Here is a 21,189-nt window from a genome sequence, read left to right as displayed (position 1 = left end):
GTGCATCACTGTAGGCTAACGAGGCTCACTTTCGACGGCAAATGGAGCACCTGATTGTCAACAACCAAGTCCCGCCCCTGTCCTACTTCTGATTGGCTAGTAGGCCTATTGTTAGTGTGGTTGTGAACGAAAGCTGCGCTTCTATTGAATCCAGAGAAATGTCAGATAAATCTGGGCAAACCCAGATTTTTTTTTCGCAGTCACGCCGGTACACCGGAGATCCGGCACGGTGCCGGAATGCTATAATATAGTTACCTGCCCGCCCGGGCAAGTTTTTTACTTGTCCCGGGCATTCAGGCAACCGTTAATGTCGGACCCTGCTGAACATGCAGTACAAGTGCTGGTACAAGCGCTTGTGATTTCACGCCTTCACTACTGCAGCTCCTTACCGGCAGGGTTCTCAGCAGGCATGCTGAAGCCTCTGCAGATGATCCAGAGTGAGACAGTTTGTCTGGTCTTCAACCAGCCCAAAACAGCACATGTCACTCCACTGCTCATATCCCTCCACTCTGCTCCCAGTGGTTGCTTGCATCAAGTCCTTGACACTCGCCTAAAAGCAGCAACTGAACTCCCTCTTTCAGTTTTACGCTCCCTCCCACTTCACTCTGCCACGGAGCAACACCTGCTGCTGTCAGCACTGCAATACCCTAAATCACTAGCTAGACTCTTCTTTTCTGTGGTTCCTTGGTGGTGGAACAAGCCACCAAACTCCATTTAGTCCATCTCAATCTTTGAGAGAGCTGAAAACACAGCTGTTTAGGGAACAGCTTTACACCTAATTGATTGTGTAATTCCCCATAATAACAATCATAACAATAATAATAATAATGATGATGATGATAATAATAATGATAAAAATTCTTCCTTCCTACATGCACTTTATGCATTACCTCCTTGCACTGCCTTGTTGCACTGCCTTGTAGGACCTTTGTCCTTTGGACCAGAACCAGAGCTTTATGGCTCTTGATGATGTTGGTCTCTCCTGAATAGATATTTGCTTGTGGTGTATAAAAATATCATATGTACACTGCTTTGGATAAAAGCGTCTGCCAAATGTGAATTGTAATTGTAAGCAAATGCACATATAATGCAGATCTGCTAAGGACTGCTAGCTATCTTTGATAGTTACCAGCTCAGCTCAGGAGGCAGCTAGAGTCCTGTGGAAGAGCAGCCTTCAACAACAATACCAACAAAGAAGCAAATGAGGGTCAAAATCTGATTTCATTCCCTTTATATAACAGTAAATGGATGGTAATTGAAACAGCATTCAACTAGTTCTCATTCAGTGGCATTGCCTGCTCTTGTTATTTCAGATTTGTTGTGTAGGGACATGGTAGCTTCACAGCTGTGTCACCGTAAGGGAATTATGCAAAAGTTTCAGCTAGCATTGAGATATTTAGATTCCCAAACAGAAGAGAAGCTAGAAAGTTTTGGTATCTTTGAAAAAAATATGAGCCAATGACTTCCAGGAGGCAAATCAAACAAACAGAGCAGACAAGTAGATTCCAATTGGCAAGTCTAGAATTTTCATGGGCAGCAGTGGGAAGCAAGAAGGTCCTGGGTTCAATTCCCGACTTGTCGGCGAGGGTCCCTTCTGTGTGTAGTTTGCATGTTCGCTCTGTGTCTGCATGGGTTTCCATTGGGAGCTCAGGTTTCCTCCCACAGTCTGAAATGCTGGTAAGGTGAATTGGAGGTACTAAGTATATATATGTGTGTGTGTGTGTGTATGTGTGTGTGTATGTATATATATATATATATATACATATATATATATATATATATATACATGTACACACACGCACGCACGCACACACACATACACACGTACGTATACATACACACCAGCAGGACCTGGCTTGGTGGCAGCAGAGTTCCTAGACAGCTGAGCTGTAGCAACAAATTAGTGTTTGTGCTTGTGTACATGGGGCCAGGAAGTCTGTTGTTAATATGATGGCAAGGAAACCTTGACAGACAGATGAGCTACATGGGTCAAAAGTTCTTAGTTTATCAGATGATTGTCATACAGGCTCATGACAAAGGAAGTGACCCAGAAGACCTGTTGGTCCTGCTTGTTGAAAGGGTTCCAAATGTAGGAGGAAAAAAATTAGCAATGCTGTTTTACGTGTCTGCTGGTCACTCAAAGTTGATAGAGGTCATACTTGTTAAATCCAACTGTTTGTTTCCCTGTCAGGTGTGTGCTGTTGAGCTGCTGTATGTGTGCTGTCTGTCCGACCATCACCGCTGTCTGCCTACCTGTCCATCCGCCCGGCCAGCCTGGAATGGGCCACAACTCCCAAAGACTAGAACACACCTTCTCTCTTTAACTGAGCTCCACCATCTGGACTCCAACACACTCACAGGTAGGCAGCAGTAAACAAAAGGAACTAATTTAACATGGTTTTAAGTCTATGAAACTTTTTTCTTTTTTTGTGGGGTGCAACGTTGAGAAATTGTCAAACAGTTCCCTCGTGCATGTATTTTTTCAAATCTTTCATTAATTTTATGGTAATTTATTTTCAATAATATCGTTTTTTTAAACTTTATTTTTCTTTCTCTCAAATTTTGTTTATTTTCTTGTATTTGTTTTTCTTTAGCAATTGTGTGCTAACTTTCTGGTCATTTTCCAGAAATAGTCTTGGTTTTAACTAATGATTTGTACATGTTGTACATGTTTTTTTTTTTTTGTTGTTGTTTTTTTTAAATTAATTTGGACTTTAGACTTTGTCTCATATTGGTCTAAATCAGGGGTGTCAGACTCATATTAGGTGGTGGGTTGCATTCATTGACATGAGACCTCATGGGGGCTGCATTATTTTTTTACTAACATCAGTTTGACCAGAGTTGACACATTTTGATTTTGATTTGAACTTTCTGATTTATTCTTTAAAGTGAGTCAATTTGTAGCCTACCAATCAATGAGAAATTACATGTTGGCACATGAAAATAACATCATGTATTATTATATAAAGTATAAGAGAGAAATGCAGCAAAGGTCTGCCATTTACCTTCCAGAAGAAGCACTCTCCATCTGTCTCGAAAAATCTACATTCCTACTAACATAAAGCAGCAATTGTAAGTCGAGCAACTAGCTGGCTGGTTTTTGCTTTACTTTTAGCCAATTCTACTTAATTTATCATAATTCATTGTTAAGCATTAATTCATAAATTTATCATAGAAACCCCTTAGTTTGATTAATATACACGTTTATAATAATTGGATGTAAATATTTCAATTAAAAAATGATTTGATAGTATATTTTGGAATTTTTTTTACCCTTTCCCTCCAAAACATATTGGGGGCTGGATGAGATGTGCTCGTAGGCTGGATTTGGCCCACAGGCCATATCTTGACATCTCTGGTCTAAATGCTGTTTCAAAGGCCTTTCTTTCCCAAGTTCTGGGAAGAACACTGAGTACATATGTTTTTTTTTTCCCTTCATTTTTTTTACGGAAATAATTAAAATTTGAGGACATTTTGTGCCATCACAAACCCATATTTGCAGCAGAAGAAGATTTCACACAGGAAAACATTTCTGTTACTAATCACTGATTTCCTTTTTTGAACAATCATGTTGTAAAGGCATATCTGTTCCTTACAGATTGTGTTTCTTATGCCATCCTATAGAGCCAACATGTTTTGGAAGTTTGACCTCCACACCACATCCCACATTGACACACTGCTGGAGAAGGAGGATGTGACGCTGACGGAGGTGATGGACGAAGAGGATGTCCTGCAGGAGTGCAAGGCCCAGAACCACAAGCTGGTGGACTTCCTGCTGAGACCGCAGTGCATGGAAGACTTGGTTACCTTCATCACACAGGAACCCAGCACTGACGTTGAGGAAAAAGTCAAATACAAGTAAGAGAGATGGACAGGGCAGAGGGGCTAAGAGGGGATGAATGTGAAGGACCTGATCTTGACTTGAAACAAACTTGCAAACTTACTTTAAAAACTTGCTTTTAAAGTAGCTTTAACATGTTAGATAGCAGTGTTTTCTTTGTTCCTTATTTTCCCTTTTGATTAATTTGTTCTCACAGGATATAAATGATATCCCTGGCAGCTTTCAAAATAATAAAGTAAAATATTATCTGAATTAATATACTAAATGAGTTATCACAATCAGTGCAGTCAAAATATGTGATCATGATTGACAGGACGCACTACCTCCTCTTAGTTCAATAATGTAGAAATAATGTGGTGCTATTTACGAGGGTTTGTTATTGCACAAAACTGTTTTCCTTAGTTTTGGCATGGCTATTACAGTCTATAATGTTAAATAATATCACCTGAAAAGCAGGCCAATCAGAATCGGCTCCAGTGGTTTGGTTGATTTTTGATGAGATCATTTAAGAATCTTGAATTTGCATCAGCCCGCCCTTGCTTTAGCCACGGTACCTGCGGGGTCTTAAAAGTATTAGGAAAAGCATTGAATTTAATATTCTCTTAATAGTAATGAATATCATTTACAAAGTATTTATTTTCATTAGCAAAAGCCTAAACAAATTTTCTTGTCCTTTTTGTAGGATTAAATACCGTAATGTCATAAATTATTGTCAAATGTTTAAAATGTTTTGTGTGTGTGTGTGTGTGGAACAGTACAGTTTACTGTGGTGTGACTTGGATATTACGACAGTACAAGTACTATTTACTTCAGTTTATTACTTTATGCTCTTAAGGCTGAATTATGCTTCCGCGTAGGAAGAGCGTACGGGGGTTGTGCGAAGCACGCATTTCCTACGCAGCGCGTGTGTCCAACATACCTCTGTGAAACACACTGAGCAATTCTCCTCCCACCAACGTAGACCCTGTGACGTATGGTCGCTGCTCTTCTGTATGTCTTTGTAATGGCGAGAGGACGAGTCGTATAGGTGCGGGTACATGCGCACCTCCTCAGCCAGGCGTTCTTCCGCGAGATCCAGCATTCTCCAAAGTTTTCAAACACAACCGACGAGTCGAGACACAACAGTTGTTTTAAAAACGGCGCTGCCGGCCGGCACAACAACAGGATGTGATGCCGGTTGCAACGAAATGCCGGAAATGATGTACTTCGGCGGACCAATCACAGCTCTTGTGGGGCTGCGTAGGGTCCGCGTAGTTACAATTTTTGGGAGGCGCGTGGCAAGGCTCTGCGGCGGTCGCACAACCCCCCTAAGCTTCGCACAACCTCCGTACGCTCTTCCTACGCGGAAGCATAATTCAGCCTTTATGTGTGGAGTGTGCATAAGCTCTGGCGCAAAGTCAGTTGTCAGAAAAGAAAAGAAAAGAAAACCTCTCCCACCTTGCTAACGTTAGCTCATTGCTTAATTGACATCTGTCGTTTTAATCATCAGTGGCAGCAGAATCCAAAATGTGAGTGGGCCAAGCCTTTTCCAGGCAAGGGCCGCCTGTCTACTGACACTCACTGACACACCCTCTAGATTATTTCCTTTCAGTGAATGTCAGTTGTTTTTTAGACAACGGTTCATCACATAAAATTGCCCCAGAAATTACAAAAAAACTAGTAAAATCTTGATCACCTTGACCAATAATAATGATCACATATCTATATTGCGTGAAAATGCAAAATTTCCAAGATATAGGAGCTGATTATTATGCCATGTTTCCCCCCCCCAGGTACCCCAACATATCTTGTGAGCTGCTGACATCAGATGTGGGCCAGATAAATGACAGACTGGGAGAAGATGAAAGCCTGCTGATGAAACTTTATGGTTTCCTCCAAAATGAACCACCTCTTAACCCATTGCTGGCCAGCTTCTTCTCCAAGGTTCTCTCTATACTCATAGGACGCAAGCCTGAACAGGTAAGCCTGTGCTCTGGGGATGTTTATTGGCTGGCTACGTCAAGTGCCTGCACTCCAGACGCGGGTGATATGTGTGTGTGCATGTTGGGCCCGACGCCGGACTCCGTCTATCGCCGATTGCCAATTCAGTCGTCAGTCGGCCCAAGCCTAGTGGGAACGTTGATCATTGTCCAGTGAAGAGCTGAATAACTTTTTGGGCCAGTTGGCCCTAAGAGGTCTTCATGCAAACAGGGCCATGGTTTACAAATGCATCTGTATAGCATCTCAAAATGTGGTTGGAAGATTGGTCATGGGTAGGGCTGGGTATTGAGAACAAAATCAAAAGTCAACTGGCTCTGATTTGGAACAAGTTACAACTCAGAGCCAGTTGACTTTTGATTTTGCTTATTGATCACTGTAACGTTAGGTTTGGTTCTGCAGTTTTGCTGTAGACACCACTGGCTGCGCGTACAAGACGTGGTTGCACAATGTAGGCATGCAGTAGCAGACTATGGATAATGTTAATGGTGTAAGGGAGGAAATCAGTCTGACATGATGAAGTATGTACAGCAACTATGGCTGAGTTAAAAAATCAATTTAATCGATTTCCCTTTTAAATGGTTTGATATCGATTCATTAAATCCAAAAATCGATCTTTTAATTTAACTATTTTTTTCTTCTTTGGATGTATGGTGCAGAGAAGCAGCCTGTGGCATCAACCCAGCTAGTCTCGCGTGATCAGCATTTAGCGCTGCATTTAATGGCACGAGATCTCGTGAGATGTTGTTACTGCCAGCAGTCAAACAACATGACTGGAGTGAGTACACTACTGAAGGCACTGCCAGCGAGTTTAAAAGCTGATTATTGGATATATTTTGGATTTAACAACAAGCACAAGGAAAACAACGAGTTGGACAAAACACAAGCGATATTAAGCATTATTACGCTCGAGTACTAATTTTCAGCGAAGCACATGGGTAGATCCACCAATAGTACAGTGTTTTCAAACTCACCTGGCCAATGAGAGTTGAGTGGGGAAGGTCTAAAAACAGCATGCCGTGTGCGTTTTGTGCAACAGGTGGATGCGGCGGTCAACCGTCCAGTAGAGTGGATAGAGAGAGCTAAGCAATGCTGAAGTAGAGTCGAGAAGGGCAGAGATGGAAGCAAAATACATTCAGTGTTTCCCCTATCATTCAATTGGCAGGGCGCAGCACCTGGCCAACGGAGCCTCCCGCCTCGCCTGAAAGTCACGCTAAATTAATTTTCAAAATTAAAAAAAAAAAAAAATTACAACAGAAATAATTTAATGTCACATTTCTATACCTGCATCCATCCCTAAGCAGACAGAAAGAGGAGGAGAACAGAGGAGAATCACTTGCACCCCCTTAAGTGAAATAAATAATTAATGTCGCGTCGGCTCCAACTGACTGAAAAACAGGCGAAAATATCGGCGTTTTTCTAAACACATGGTACCACAGCCTGAGTCAACCACTAGTGGCGAAGATGAGTGCGATTGCACTCCTCCGGTCCCGGCCCAAGTCCCCCTGACAGGCCGCTCAAGTCGACTCATCACCACAAAGACGAGTGTGTTTCCGGTCCAAGTCAAATGGACACGGGCCTTTAAAGCACTACTGCCGCTTTACTCACGACCAGAGCCTATTCTATTACAGGGCTCTCAAGTCTCACGCATTGGGCGTGAGACACACGCATTTCAACCCGTTCACACGCTACAACTTGTATTTCTCACGCAGAGAAATTACCAGGATAATGCCCACCAAGTTGCTCCGCTATTTTTTTATAACGGTGGTAGGGCTCTATAATTACCGTGATCACGGAATCGCGGAATCTATTTTTAACGCGGAATATCGCGGAATTTGGCACACTGGCTTAGCTTGTCTATTCAGAGAAGCAGTATCACTTCGGCTTATTTTTCAATCTATGTTATCACACGCATACTACTGCTCATTCATTGGTAGCTGAAGTGATAGGTCTTTAAAACAATAATCATAATAATTTAACATATTGTTAAATTATTGGATTCAAGCCCCCCCACCCCCACCTCCACCCCCTTGCTATTAATATATATTTATTAATAAAGATTTATATAATATAGACGAGTCACTGAGTACAAATCTGAAGAATAATGGGCAAGTAATTAATAGAAAAGAAGAAGTTGTGGGTCACACACAGGTCTGTCCATCAGCTGGTTAAAATCTTTCATTAAGGCTTTTATAAGCATGTGCACGGAGCGCTTTCGGCCATCCGGCCTTCATCAGTGTGAGTCACCAGACAGTGCCTGCACTGATTTATCAGCTGTGGTGCAGAGCAGGTGTGCTAAATCAGCTACTAATCACTGTCACCCATCCTGTACCTTGCTTCTAGGGTGTTGTCACCAATTATTTCAGATTAAGGGAAACATTCTTGATTGGGCTTCTGCTTGTCACCCTTGGTCTCTCAGCCCATACTGGCCTGTTTTGGACAAAACGTAGCCACATCATCTCATCCAAGATGTGTCAAAATTGGGCCAGCAGTGTCTGAGACATTGCTGCTTTAAACTTGGGGACGTAATATCCTGTTGGTGATGCTGTGGTGGGAATATCAGTTTAATTTTGTGGAAGTTGGATATCAGTGTATAGCGATGTTATTCTCATTCAGAGTTTTGTCCAAAACAGGCTAGTGGAGGCTCATAAGTGGCATGTGACATATGAAGCCCATCATCCCCAGTCTTTGATCATGGGAGACAATAGAAACAATAACACCCCAGGTGACTCACTTGACACTTATGTTGATGGTGGTGGCAGTAGTAGTAGTCACCCACAGTCAAAGATTTGGGGGGGGACTTGGAATGGACAACGTCCGTTCACCGACCCCGTATAACCGTAGCACTAACCTTAAGGTGTCTGGTTTGTTATATGTTGTGTAGATCGTGGACTTTCTGCGGAAGCGGGAGGACTTTGTAGACTTGATGATCAAACACATTGGGACATCTGCGATCATGGACCTACTGCTCAGGATGCTTACCTGCTTTGAACCACAGCAGTTACGACAGGATGTTCTCAATGTGAGTAGTCGCACAACACTTCTTGTGGTCCTTTTCGACTGTAAGAACTAAGCAAGGCACACCATGTTGTGAGGGCTATTTCACAGGTCTGGAATTGTTCCCATTGGCAACAAGACAGATCTAGGTAAAGTTCAAGGAACCAGACTTCAGCCTTGCTCAGGAAGTGATACTAATATCTGAGTTATTAGGGGCTATTGTCTATTGCCATCCTACCTAAAGGAAACAGTTAAAAGAGTTCATTGAATCATCTAGTCAATAACCAACCAAATTCCGTCCTAAAACTGACTCCTGTGGGGACCAAATGTATACTGTTTAACTGGTGTTTTACCCTGTAAAATCTACTATATGTAGATTAAGAATATTTTTTCATGACTTTGAAAACATGTCCCTCTCATTTCTGATGTTCGTATGGCTGGTTCTTATGGCCTAGTTAGTTTCTGCTTCTTTGTCTTCCTGTCGACCACCCAGATTGCTGCTAACTCCTGTCTGTCTCTCTGTGTTTACAGTGGTTGAATGAGGAGAAAGTGATCCAGAGACTGGTAGACATGGTACAATCTTCTCAGGATGAGGATGTGAGTTTTATGTGCCATTATTTGCCTCACGTTGGCCACCAAAGGATTTTTCTCAGTATCTGCAGGTTGTTATGAAGTCAGAAAAACATAAACACAAGTTTTTTAAATTGAAAGCTTCAAAGTAGTCCAAACAAAGTTGTAGGGAAAAATACAATACAATACCATTCAAATATAGCTTTTGTTCATCAGTATGTTGACTTTTTGCTTTGTGTCCCACATTCATTTGTCCCTTCCATTTCACTCTCTGTCTCCTTTACCAATTTCTTCTCCTTTGTGTCCATTTTTGTCGATGTAGAGACACTCCAATGCCTCCCAGTCTCTGTGTGAAATCATCAGACTGAGCAGAGACCAGATGTTCCAGGTCCAGGGCTGCTCAGAGCCTGACCCACTGCTGACAACTCTGGAGAAGTAAGCATCCATTCATCTTGAATACACTGCAGACTTGACATTCTGAAATTTTGCAGTTTCACTGTTTATAAATTGCATGTTGAAGCTTATGCTATGGCTACATTGAACATTTAATCTATGCAGACTGTCTGTGGAGAGGATACTGTAACACTATCCTTTTACTATAATCAGTGAAAAAGGCTACACCTGGTGTTGGAGCAGCGTATAAGTGGTGTGTATGCACTGCAGAAATCCACTCTACAAATGTACAAATAGGCCAATCTTGTATTTATGCCTATATTTACATTGAAATGGGCCATAAAGTGTCTGATTTTTTTTTTTTTTTTTAAGTTAAACTACCAGTACACAGAAAATGTTTCCAGCTTTGATCACCCTGTCAGAATTTGTTTTGATTACCCTGTCAGCACTTATTTTTCAAATAACAGCTGGTAGTTGATTGGTAACTTTATTCCTCACATAGCCTGTTTTAACCTCTATGTCTTCAATGTTTTTCAAGCCAAGGACCCCCAAACTCCTGGAGCACGAACCCCCTTCAATATATATTGTATAAAATTGTGTTTTATACTAAACTGGGCCTACTGACATGTATTAATGTACATTGTTATTGTGCATTTAATACTAAACTATTCAAATAATACACAGGTTTATTTATTCAAGTTTTTATTTTAAACGTGCAAGGTAAAGTGACAGCAAAAGGTAAAGTGGAAACAAAAATAAGTGATGGCCTATTAGTGCCACTGCCACAGTGCTCACCAGTCTTCTCCATTTGGGTTGGTCCAGTGCCAGCGGCTCGGCTTCGGCCAGTGACAGGCCCATCTGGTGCAGGTGTTTGGTGACGGCATCGATCCATTGAGTGCAAGGGGCACCGCGAGGGTGTTTCCAGCCAGCAGCTGTAGGGTCGAAATTAAAGATTGCATTTGTGGGGTGTTCAGGTGGGAGTCTTTTGACGTGGCTGTATCAGCGCATTCTGTGCTGTTCTGCCAGACGGGACATGGGGGGCTGTTGGGTGCGTTCCCGTAGTGTGATGTTGGAAACTCGGTCGTGCCATTTTATACCCTCTATTGTGCGCAGCGCTCTGGTGTCAAAGCCATCAATTCTGTCAGCCAGGGTCTTGTTGAGGGGCCACGTTTCAGCTCCATATAGAAGGGCAGAGAGAACTGATATGGAATGGTGTCTCCACAACGGCTTCCTCCACTGATATGCAGAGGAGGAGGAGCATCACCTCCGATGTGCATCAGCTTGGTTTTGGCCCAGCTGACTTTTAGGCCCAGTGTGTTGGCTTCCTCCTGGTAGATCTTCAGGGCTTCTTCTAGCTGATCTAGTGTGGAGCAGAAAAGTGTGGTGTCATCTGCATACTCCAGGTCAGTGAGTAGGTAGCTTCCTAGTTGGACCCCGGAAACCTGGGCACAGACCCGGTCCATCAGATAGTTGATGATGTCCGTTGTTGATGGAGAACCAGGCAGAGTTCTTGTTGTTGACACGCACACAACTTTCAGCATCGCTGTAAAGCCTTTGGAAGAAATTGGTGATCTTTTTAGGGACGCCAAGGATGGTAAGGATCTTCCAGAGGGATGCATGGTCCACAGTGTCAAAAGGAGCCTTGAGATCAAGAAAGGCAATGTACAGGTGTCTGTCTCGGCGGAACTCATGTGCCTTTTGCTTCTTATGGTCGGAAGGGCCCGGGAGAGAAGTATATGGGTGAAGATCTTTCCTGGGATGGAGAGAGGTGTGATACCTCTGTGGCTGTTGCAGACCAGCTTATCACCCTTGTGTTTCCAGAAAGGGAGAATGACACCCCGGGTCCAGTCTTTCAGGGGACGCTCAGTTACCCAGACATGGTTGATGATGTGGGTAAGCCACATCACACCATGGAGGTGACCATGGTATGGTCACCTCCCACCTTCATCATTTCTGCGGTGATGTTGCAGATGCCAGAGGCCTTGCCGTTTCACAGTTTCGACGAAGCTTGCATGACCTCTTCTTTGGTAACACGGTCTACGCTGCAGTTGTGATTTTCACTGGCATTTTGAGATGATACAGTGAGAGTGGGGTCTGTTTGGGGTGGTCGCTGAAATGCTCCTTCCAGCAACTGATACATTCATCCTCTGTGTTGAATGTGTTGCCCTGCACGTCCTTTACCAGGACTGTCCTCTGAAAGGGGCCTGTTTTTACTTGGCGCAGGGTTTGATACACCTGGGTGAAGTTATTGTTCTCAGCGGCTGCCTCCCGATGTTCTGCTTCACCTTGCCAGAATCTCTCCGTCTTCTTTTATCGTGGTGTTTCGGATGCAATTCAGGCGACGGTATTCGGCCATGTCACCTCTAAGACGGGCAGCTCTGCAGAACTCTATGATTTCTAATGTGCTTGGTGATATCCATGGACGCTTTTGAGTTCGACGAGTGTGTCCAATGGAATCAGCAGCTGCCTAGTTTATTGTGGACACAAAAAGGTTCCAGTTGGTGAGGTCTTCCTTTGCCAGGGCATTGTACCTGTTGGAGATTGAGCGGGTAAGCACTGAGGTGATGGTGGGATCCAGGAGGTGAGAAGATCTCAGTCAGGGTGGGTCCTGTTGAGATGGAACGGCCTTTAGCTTCAGTCTCAGCTGAGCTACCTGTAATCGGTGGTCCATGTTGCCTAGCTGGGCTCCACAATACACACGGCAGTTGGTAACACTGGATTTCCAACAGCTGGGGATCAGGATGTGGTCAAAATCCGTACAAACAAGAAAAGATTTTGCATTTCATTCTGTGGGGTAAGACAGTGGAACAGTCTGAGTGAGGGGATCAAGCAATGTACAAACATACAACAGTTTAGAACAAAATATAAAGAGGATGTATTCACGGGATATAGGGATGAAGTGGGGGTGTGACAGTCGCTAGGTATGCACAGGATACTGTATTGTTTCTTTATTCTTTATTTATTGTTTACCATACTTATTTCTGTTCATTATTAGATAGATAGATAGATAGATAGATAGATAGATAGATATACTTTATTGATCCCAACCAGGGAAATTTTGGTGTTCCAGCAGCAACAGTAGAGACATACAATAAAGTTAAATAAAAAAGAATAAAGGCTAAATATATACAATAAAAACTATAAAGGCTAAAACTAAAAATATACAATAAGGGCTAACCTAAGGAAAAGAGATGTGAAATGTGAAATATACAGATGGTAATGAATATGACAATATACAGATGGAACTGAAGTATATACATGATTGTATAGATAAGGAGAGTTAGCATGAAACCAAGAACCAAGTGACAGAACCTGACGGCAGAACCTGACGCCCGGTACTGGGATTCAGGAGCTAACCGACTTGATTCAGCCTCTTAAGGAATCACCACTTCCCCTCCAGTCTGAAAAACAGTGTGAATGTATATTAACCTAGGATGAATGTATATTAACCTAGGATGATTCTTTTCTTTTATATTGTGTTTTGTTATTAAGTCCCTTTGTCTTTGTCCTTTTCTATAAATGTAAATGGATTAACTGGTGTATATTTACTAAAAATTTTGTTCATAGTTATTATTATTATTAATCTCATTATTATTGTTGTTAACATAACTATTATTCTCATAGTTATACTAGTAATAATAATAATTGTTATTGTTGTTGCTGCTGCTGCTGGTAATAGTGATAGTAGTAGTTGCAGTATTAGTATTGTTAGTATAATTATTATTATCATTATTATGATGGCTATTGATAGCAGTAATTCTCAAGAAGCAGGATAAGTTCAATTTAAATTTTTCATTGTCTGTTATACTTTTTTTTTTTTTTTTTTTTTTCCCCAAAATGATCTTTTCAAATCAAAATCAAAAAAATCAAAAGGGCCTTATGGGTTTTGCCATCAGGTCTTTACCATGCCCATTTGGGTTTGTCCTTCCTGGGGAACCACGTGTCCACAACGGATAAGCCCCCAGCATTGCATAGATGCAGGACATGGTCTCCATTATTGTTGGTGATGGGGTCTGGTGATTCTGGGCCGATGATGTTTCTGGTCTGCATGTCCCGTGAAGCAGAGGAGACAGTGGCGTTGAGATCTGCAAGCAGAATGATGATGTCATGTGGGGGTATCTGCTGGATGACCAGATGTAATTGATCGTAGAAAGCATTTTTTGCCTGGTCGTCTGCCGCCTCTGTTGGTGCATAGGCAACAATGATTGTTAGCTTGCCGTGATGGTGGTGGAACCGGGCAGTTAGCAGTCGTTCGCTGATGGGGGTCCATCCAGTAAGACACTTCCTGATATGTCCTGGCATTGCTAGGGCAATGCCAAAAAGCCCACGGTTTGCATTTGGGACACTCCAGATGTATCTGTGATCATCCTCCCTTCTCTTGCCACTTTCTCTTTCTCTTGCGCCGTTACCTTAACCGGAATATTGACCCGAACTGGAATATGGTGTGCATGTAAACGTAGTCAGGGACACGCAAACCTCTCCACCCCGAGAAGGTGATGGTTCTTGGATGGTTCTCACATGGTTCTCGGAGAGGGGTTAATTAATGTGCTCCATTTGATTGGGAAACAATTATGTTTCTGTTAATATCTGATTGGTTTTGCATTTAGATTAGAGAGGTTTATAATGAGGAATCACTCAGAAAAAATCTTAACACAAAATAAGTACGTATGGGCTAAATTGACAAAAAAGTTACTTCGCCTGCTAGATCAGTGAAAACATGAAAGTGCCTCTGACCTGCTACCCAGGTTAAAAAAAAAAAAAAAAAAAGCAAACATTTTAATGTACTTCCTTCTCCCCTGTCCTTTTCCTTTCAGGCAAGAGACTGTTGAGCAGCTGTTGTCCAACATTTTTGACAAGGAGAAGAACGAATCTGCAATTGTCAGTGTTATCCAGATCCTCCTCACATTATTTGAGACCAGGAGACCAGCGTATGTCCTGTGGCTTTGCCAGTCTGAATTTCTTCTTTTAATAGACGATAGGCAATATAACAACTGTAAATGTGCTTTGGCTGTTCACTTGGATAAAAGTGCTATAAAATCTCACATGTTGCATCATTTGGAGGCAGGAATGCTGTACTGAAAAATAGTAAACATAGTAAACAACAGAAAATGTATGTTAATATCAGCACCCTACTTCTGTACCCTGTAGATACCTCAGTTGTAGTCAAAATTCTTGTGCTATGCATCCAACACATGTATGTGTAACTCATAATTAGAAGAAAAAGCTCAGCTCGAGAGGCTTTGGCAGTTCAGTCACTGCTCAGATACCATTTCAGTGATTAAAGCACCTTGTAATTTCTATTGGTTTTGTTTTGCAAGGTATTATCATGCATTATTAAAATAAAGTTCTTTCAGATTTGAATTGAATTTACATTGCCTGCGTAATCTGATGTTTAAGTGTTGCAGGCTTAAATGAGATTTGACCGTACAACTTGACCTTGCAAATATATAGTTAGCAATATAATTCATGGGTACCACACACAATTAAGTGTGCCCCTAAGCAAGTAGATATAAAATAGATGTATATGTATGCTACACATCCTGTATACAAAACAAATACCAGTTCCTGGAGCTTTTCCTTAATCGGCAGTTTTCACTGGGTTCCAGTGACTCATGTAAACTCATTGCAATGATGATGCAAATGTGTTGGCCTAGCTTAATATGTCACTAATATAGATTTTTTTTCCTGCTGTAGGTTTGAGGGCCATATGGAGTGCCCTCCTGGAATGTCCCATCCTTCATTCTCTGTCAACCACAGCATCCTGGAGGCTGTTAGACCCAGACTGAAAGACTTTCACCAGCTGCTACTGGAACCCCCAAAGGTAAAACACATAAGCTTTAATAACTTTGGTGGTCATTGTCTGTGTTAGAAGTGTGCCTAACACTTCCCTGTGCATTGTTTTGTGGCAGTGACAGCCACTAAAAAGACACTGATGGTATCCTAGTAGTGCAGTTGCTGTCTGCATATAAATTTTTAGTCCTTGTGTTCAAATTCTATTTATCCAGTACCTGCATACCAAAATTGCTTATTTTAAGTTGGACTGACACTAGAGAATAGGAAATGTGGTTTTTAAAAAAAATGGCAAGAAAGCTCAAGCACTGTGATTTTAATTAATTAATTTTATGTGTCTTCATCTCCAACAGAAGAACGTGATGAAGACAACATGGGGGGTGTTGGACCCTCCTGTGGGCAACACCAGGCTCAATGTGGTCCGACTGGTGGCCAGCCTACTGCAGAGCAACACACACAGCATCAACACAGAACTCATCAACCTCAACACATTGGGAGTCATACTAGTGAGTCACACCATCTCCACTCACACCAGCATTGTCGCAATGATTATGTTTTTCATTGAAGAAGTCTGTAGCCAATACAGTGTGCTGATAATTAATAGCTTTCAAATTGACCGTTTGGCTGACAAAACATTAAAAATTATAGCAACAAGGTTTCAGTGTATCCCGTGCAGGGTTCTACAGTGCGAGTAGTTCACTTGTATTTGCACCTAAAATCAGGTATGTGTGAACTGAAAAAAAATTTACGAGCACAGATTACCATCTACCGTAATCTTTTGCTATAAGCATTCATGTTTCAGCCAAATACAGAACAACTTTGATTATTAAATGACAGCAGAATGTAAAGTGATAATGTTACTTTAGGTTTACAGTATAGCCACTTACTGGTGATTGCAGATGGGTGCAGACAGGTGTTTTAAGACCACCATTCAGGTCTTAAACCAGAAGTACCTGGTTTAAGACAGAGCTATTTCCCATAGCTGCTTCACAGTAAAAGCCTCTCGCTGGTTTGCTAGTGGAAAGCTTTTAATATGAAACTGCAGCTTTTGCATCTAGTAGGCAATAGTCAGTGTGTGATTTTGGTGGTATGTGTGATTGCACAGATGTGAGTCCCTTACTTCACGGTCACATGCACACAATATAAATATGTATATCCTAAATTTATGGTTTACATTAAAATCCCCTGAAATGACCTCACATAACTTCTTCATGAAATGACTTCACATAACTAATTCCTGTAAAACAGTACTGTATCTTAAATAGTGACAAAATCCTGCACCAGTGGGTATAAATCAAAATTTCAACCAATAAAACCATCACAAATCTTTCAGCATCCGCTCTCATCCACCTGTCACTTCAGATAATATTGTATTTCTCTCCCAAACTGATATACTATTGGTTTGCGCTTGTGAATGATCCCTCCCTGCAGTATGTCCTTCCCAAACAACTTGTTTCAAGGAGAGTCCATGTTATGGGGTCTTTGAGCTAATAACATTGTTGAACTTGCCTCTGAAATCCTAAGATCTGTTCTCTATCCCCTCATATAAACTTAGGTCAAATTGGGCAGTGCAAAAAATTGAACTGCCCAAACCTGTTGAACTGTCCATCGAAAATCATATTAATAACATTGTTAATAACATTGTTTTTGGTGAGTTTGCTGCTCCTTAAGGCGAGGCACATCAACTTCTGTCCAGAAATATTGCTATTGGCCTTCAAAAACTCCTCATAAAATGCCAATTGCGTTAGTATGCTATTAAAGCACGTGTATTAGTACAACACTCTACCACACACTGTCTCTCAATACAGAACAGTTCTTTATCTTTGCTAACATCTGTCATTGTTCTGTCTATTTTTGTGGCTCTTTTCAGGACATGTATTTCAAATACATCTGGAACAACTTCCTCCATATCCAAGTGGAGATCTGCACAGCCATGATCCTGGCCATGCCCCCTGCCCCAACTGACAACCAGCCAGACACAGAGCAAGATCATCCCAGGGAAAGCATCCTTATCAAACATGTATGTTTAAAATAGTCAACAGTGCATTTTATTTTTTCCAGTGCTTAATTGATTATTGGAACTTTTATTGTAACTTGTAACATCTGTTGTGTTAAAAAATGTCAGATTTAGATTTTCTTTTGTAAATGCTCCACTCTTGTAGGTGGCACTTTATCAATCATAAATATAAAGCGCCGCTTGACCAAACTACTTTTTTATGCCTCAACCGTGGCCAGAGGCATTATGTTTTCAGATTGTCTGTCAGTCTAAACGTCCCGCCCATTGTGTTAACTACTAATATTCAACTTCTCAGTGGACATGTACACTACCAGTCAACAGTTTGGACACACCTTCTCATTTAATGTTTTTTCTTTATTTTCATGACTATTTACATTGTAGATTCTCACTGAAGGCATCAAAACTATGAATGTACACATGGAATTATGTAGTAAACAAAAAAGTGTGAAATAACTCAAAACATGTTTTATATTTTAGATTCCTCAAAATAGCCACCCTTTGCTTTGATTACTGCTTTGCACATTCTTGGCATTCTCTCGATGAGCTTCATGAGATAGTCAAATTAAATGGTTTTCCCACAGTCTTGAAGGAGTTCTCAGAGATGCTGAGCACTTGTCGGCCCCTTTGCCTTCACTCTGCGGTCCAGCTCACCCCAAACCATCTCGATTGGGTTCAGGTCCGGTGACTGTGGAGGCCAGGTCATCTGGTGCAGCACTCCATCACTCTCCTTCTTGGCCAAATAGCCCTTACACAGCCTGGAGGTGTGTTTGGGGTCATTGTCCTGTTGAAAAATAAATGATGGTCCAACTAAATGCACACTGAATGGGATGGCACGTCACTGAAGGATGCTGTGGTAGCCATGCTGGTTCAGTGTGCCTTCAATTTTGAATAAATCCCCAACAGTGTCACCAGCAAAACACCCCCACACCATCACACCTCCTCCTCCATGCTTCACAGTGAGACTGCACTTGGGGACACATTCAAAGTTTTTGCAATTTTCCTGACTGACTGACCTTCAGTTCTTAAAGTAATGATGGACTGTCGTTTCTCTTTATTTAGCTGATGGGTTCATGCCATAATATGATTTTTAACAGTTGTCAAATAGGGCTGTCAGCTGTGTACCAACCTGACTTCTGCACAACACAACTGATGGTGCCAACCCCATTAAGAAGGCAAGAAATTCCACAAATGAACCCTGACAAGGCACACCTGTGAAGTGAAAACCATTTCATGTCACCACATCATGAAGTTCATTGAGAGAGGCCAAGGGTTTGCAACGCTGTCAGCAAAGCAAAGGGGCGGGGCGCCCGGTGGCTCACCGGTAAAGCGCACACACCATGTACCAGGGCTCAGTCCTGATCACAGCGACCGGGGTTTGAATCCGACCTCAGGTCCTTTGCTGCACGTCATTCCCTCTCTCTCCCCTGTCTATCTCTACTGTGACTGTCAAATAAAGCATAAATGCCAAAAAAAATAATCTTTAAAAAATAATAATAATAAAAAAGCAAAGTGTGGCTTTGAGGAATCTAAAATATAAAACATATTTAGAGTTATTTAACAATTTTTCTTTGCTACATAATTCCATATATCTTGCTTCATATATTTGATGTCTTCAGTATGTGTCTACAATGTAGAAAGTAGTAAAAATAAAGAAAAAACTTTGAATGAGAAGGTGTGTCCAAACTTTTGACTGGTAGTGTATCTCAGATACATCCACACTTGAAGTCTTGGGCCTTGTGGTGTGCAGCTGGTTTCAGCACTTGTGCTTTGTGTCTCTTTGTTTGGACACTAGTTTCTGTCTTGTTAACAGTGACTAGCAAGGCTGTATTTCAAACTTTGCCTCTGTTTACTTTGTCAGCACATAGGCACATTTAACTATAGTAATCACTCATTTCTCTCAATTTCTCTCTCCCAGCTGTTTCAAAAGTGCCAGTTTATTCAGAGAATTGTGGATGCCTGGAGCTCGAATGAGAAAGAACAGTGAGTATTCTGTTTTCTAATCAAGTCAATAAATAGTGGTAGTAAATCAATAATTATCTAATATGTGATCAGGGTTTTAAATGTTCTGTCTTCCTGTAGGAGATGGAGCAAGAGATATCCAGTGATATCTAAAAGGCCCAGTGAAAGTAAAGCCATTCACTGTTTGTGTTGTGCTTCATGTTTTTTCTTCATTGTCCCAAAGTAGAAGTGTGCCAGTTGGATTTAGATTAGCTAGGTCAAACCTAGTATATGACTGCTGCAACTACATAGAAAAAGTGGCTGTTCTGGACATAAATCCATCGATCGATCGATCATATCTATCATGATATGAGACTATGTATCATCTGATATTTTAAATATTGTAATATCGTGATATGATGTTGCTTTTTCCTGGTTTTAAAGGCTGCATTACTGTAAAAGTATGCAGTTTTCTGAACTTATCAGACTGTTCTAGCCAGTTTAATATTTGTCTTTAGCTGCTTGGTCATAATTTCCAAATTGCCAATGATTGTTTATCAAAAATCTTGTAACAAGATTGTCAGTTGTAAGAATATTGTCACAATATTGATATATTCAGTCCAAAATATCAGGATATTTGATTTTGTCCATATTGTCCAGCCTTAATGGGACAGCTGTTGTCAAACCTTCTGATTATTTAAATAGTTAAATAGCACTGATGCATTCTCACCATCAGAAAAGAATCCAGCATTATTTTGATGATACAGTTATGTTGCTGTGGTGGTTTGCCTACTTCCTAGTTGTGATGTTTACATTTTTGCCTAACATCTTTATCTAGTCTTGGCCCCTACACACACTCAGAGACACCACAGTCGTTCTCAGTCAGTATCTTACAGGTAGCGAGACTCGTAAATTGTATCGTAGTTTCTTGATAATTCATCCATGTTACAAAAAAAAAGGTTTTCAGCTAATCTCTCAGTTTCAGTGACATTATTCACATGAGGTGGCCAATTTCAGTTGGTGTTGTTGCGGGCGTGCCGTGAAGTGTAAATTCACACACATGCAGGAGCGTGGCTCTTGCAGTTATCACACTTGGTCTGTATTTTTTCTGTCTCTCTCTTGCTTCCTCTCTTTCTTTCTCTGCTGTGTGTGTTCGCTAAATTTGGAACGTCCAACACGTGGCTGACGTCTGTCGTTAGTCGACCAATCGTATCTTTGATCACTCATTCACTCAGCGACACTTGAAAGGGACAGCTGGCTCCGCTACGGTGTGTGGCCCAGCAGTAATAATGATGTAAGTCAATGGAATGTTCTTGAAAATATAGTAATCTTGTGTGTGTGTGTGTGTGTGTGTGTGTGTGTGTGTGTGTGTGTGTGTGTGTGTGTGTGTGTGTGTGTGTGTGTGTGTGTGTGTGTGTGTGTGTGTGTTTTCTAGGGCGGAAGGTGGACGGCGGCGAGGCTACATGGGTCACCTCACCAGAATAGCTAATTCTGTAGTTCATAACTGTGACAAAGGCCCTAATGGAGCGCAGATACAGCAGCTCATCTCTGGTATGCACCTCTTCATAGCTCTATTTCTATCAGTTGTGCTCCTTCTCACTATTGATTTTGTAGAATTTCATAGAATCGATATAAGAATTTTTAGCTTGATATTTCCTTAGTTTGT

The 21,189-nt window shown here is 41.5% G+C and overlaps 1 protein-coding gene across 3 annotated transcripts in view; it reads left to right on the top strand.

Annotated features, from left to right (window-relative positions):
• Positions 1-21,189, top strand: part of ppp6r3 (protein phosphatase 6, regulatory subunit 3) — a 56,115-nt gene that overhangs the window by 7,212 nt on the left and 27,714 nt on the right. For all 3 annotated transcript variants that reach the window (XM_030053010.1, XM_030053009.1, XM_030053008.1), the window contains exons 2-13: positions 2,192-2,360; positions 3,625-3,858; positions 5,614-5,800; positions 8,703-8,840; positions 9,347-9,412; positions 9,708-9,820; positions 14,593-14,706; positions 15,473-15,599; positions 15,922-16,074; positions 17,439-17,588; positions 19,501-19,565; positions 20,959-21,074. In XM_030053010.1, coding sequence (XP_029908870.1) covers positions 3,632-3,858; positions 5,614-5,800; positions 8,703-8,840; positions 9,347-9,412; positions 9,708-9,820; positions 14,593-14,706; positions 15,473-15,599; positions 15,922-16,074; positions 17,439-17,588; positions 19,501-19,565; positions 20,959-21,074 — 1,456 coding nt within the window. In that variant the 5' untranslated portion in view covers positions 2,192-2,360; positions 3,625-3,631. The remainder of the gene's footprint in view (positions 1-2,191; positions 2,361-3,624; positions 3,859-5,613; positions 5,801-8,702; positions 8,841-9,346; positions 9,413-9,707; positions 9,821-14,592; positions 14,707-15,472; positions 15,600-15,921; positions 16,075-17,438; positions 17,589-19,500; positions 19,566-20,958; positions 21,075-21,189) is intronic.

This window comes from Myripristis murdjan, chromosome 6 (assembly GCF_902150065.1).
Source record: "Myripristis murdjan chromosome 6, fMyrMur1.1, whole genome shotgun sequence".
NCBI classification, from domain to species: Eukaryota; Metazoa; Chordata; class Actinopteri; order Holocentriformes; family Holocentridae; genus Myripristis; species Myripristis murdjan.
Note: the sequence above shows the minus strand (reverse complement) of the source record. Positions and strands in the feature narration are given on the sequence as shown.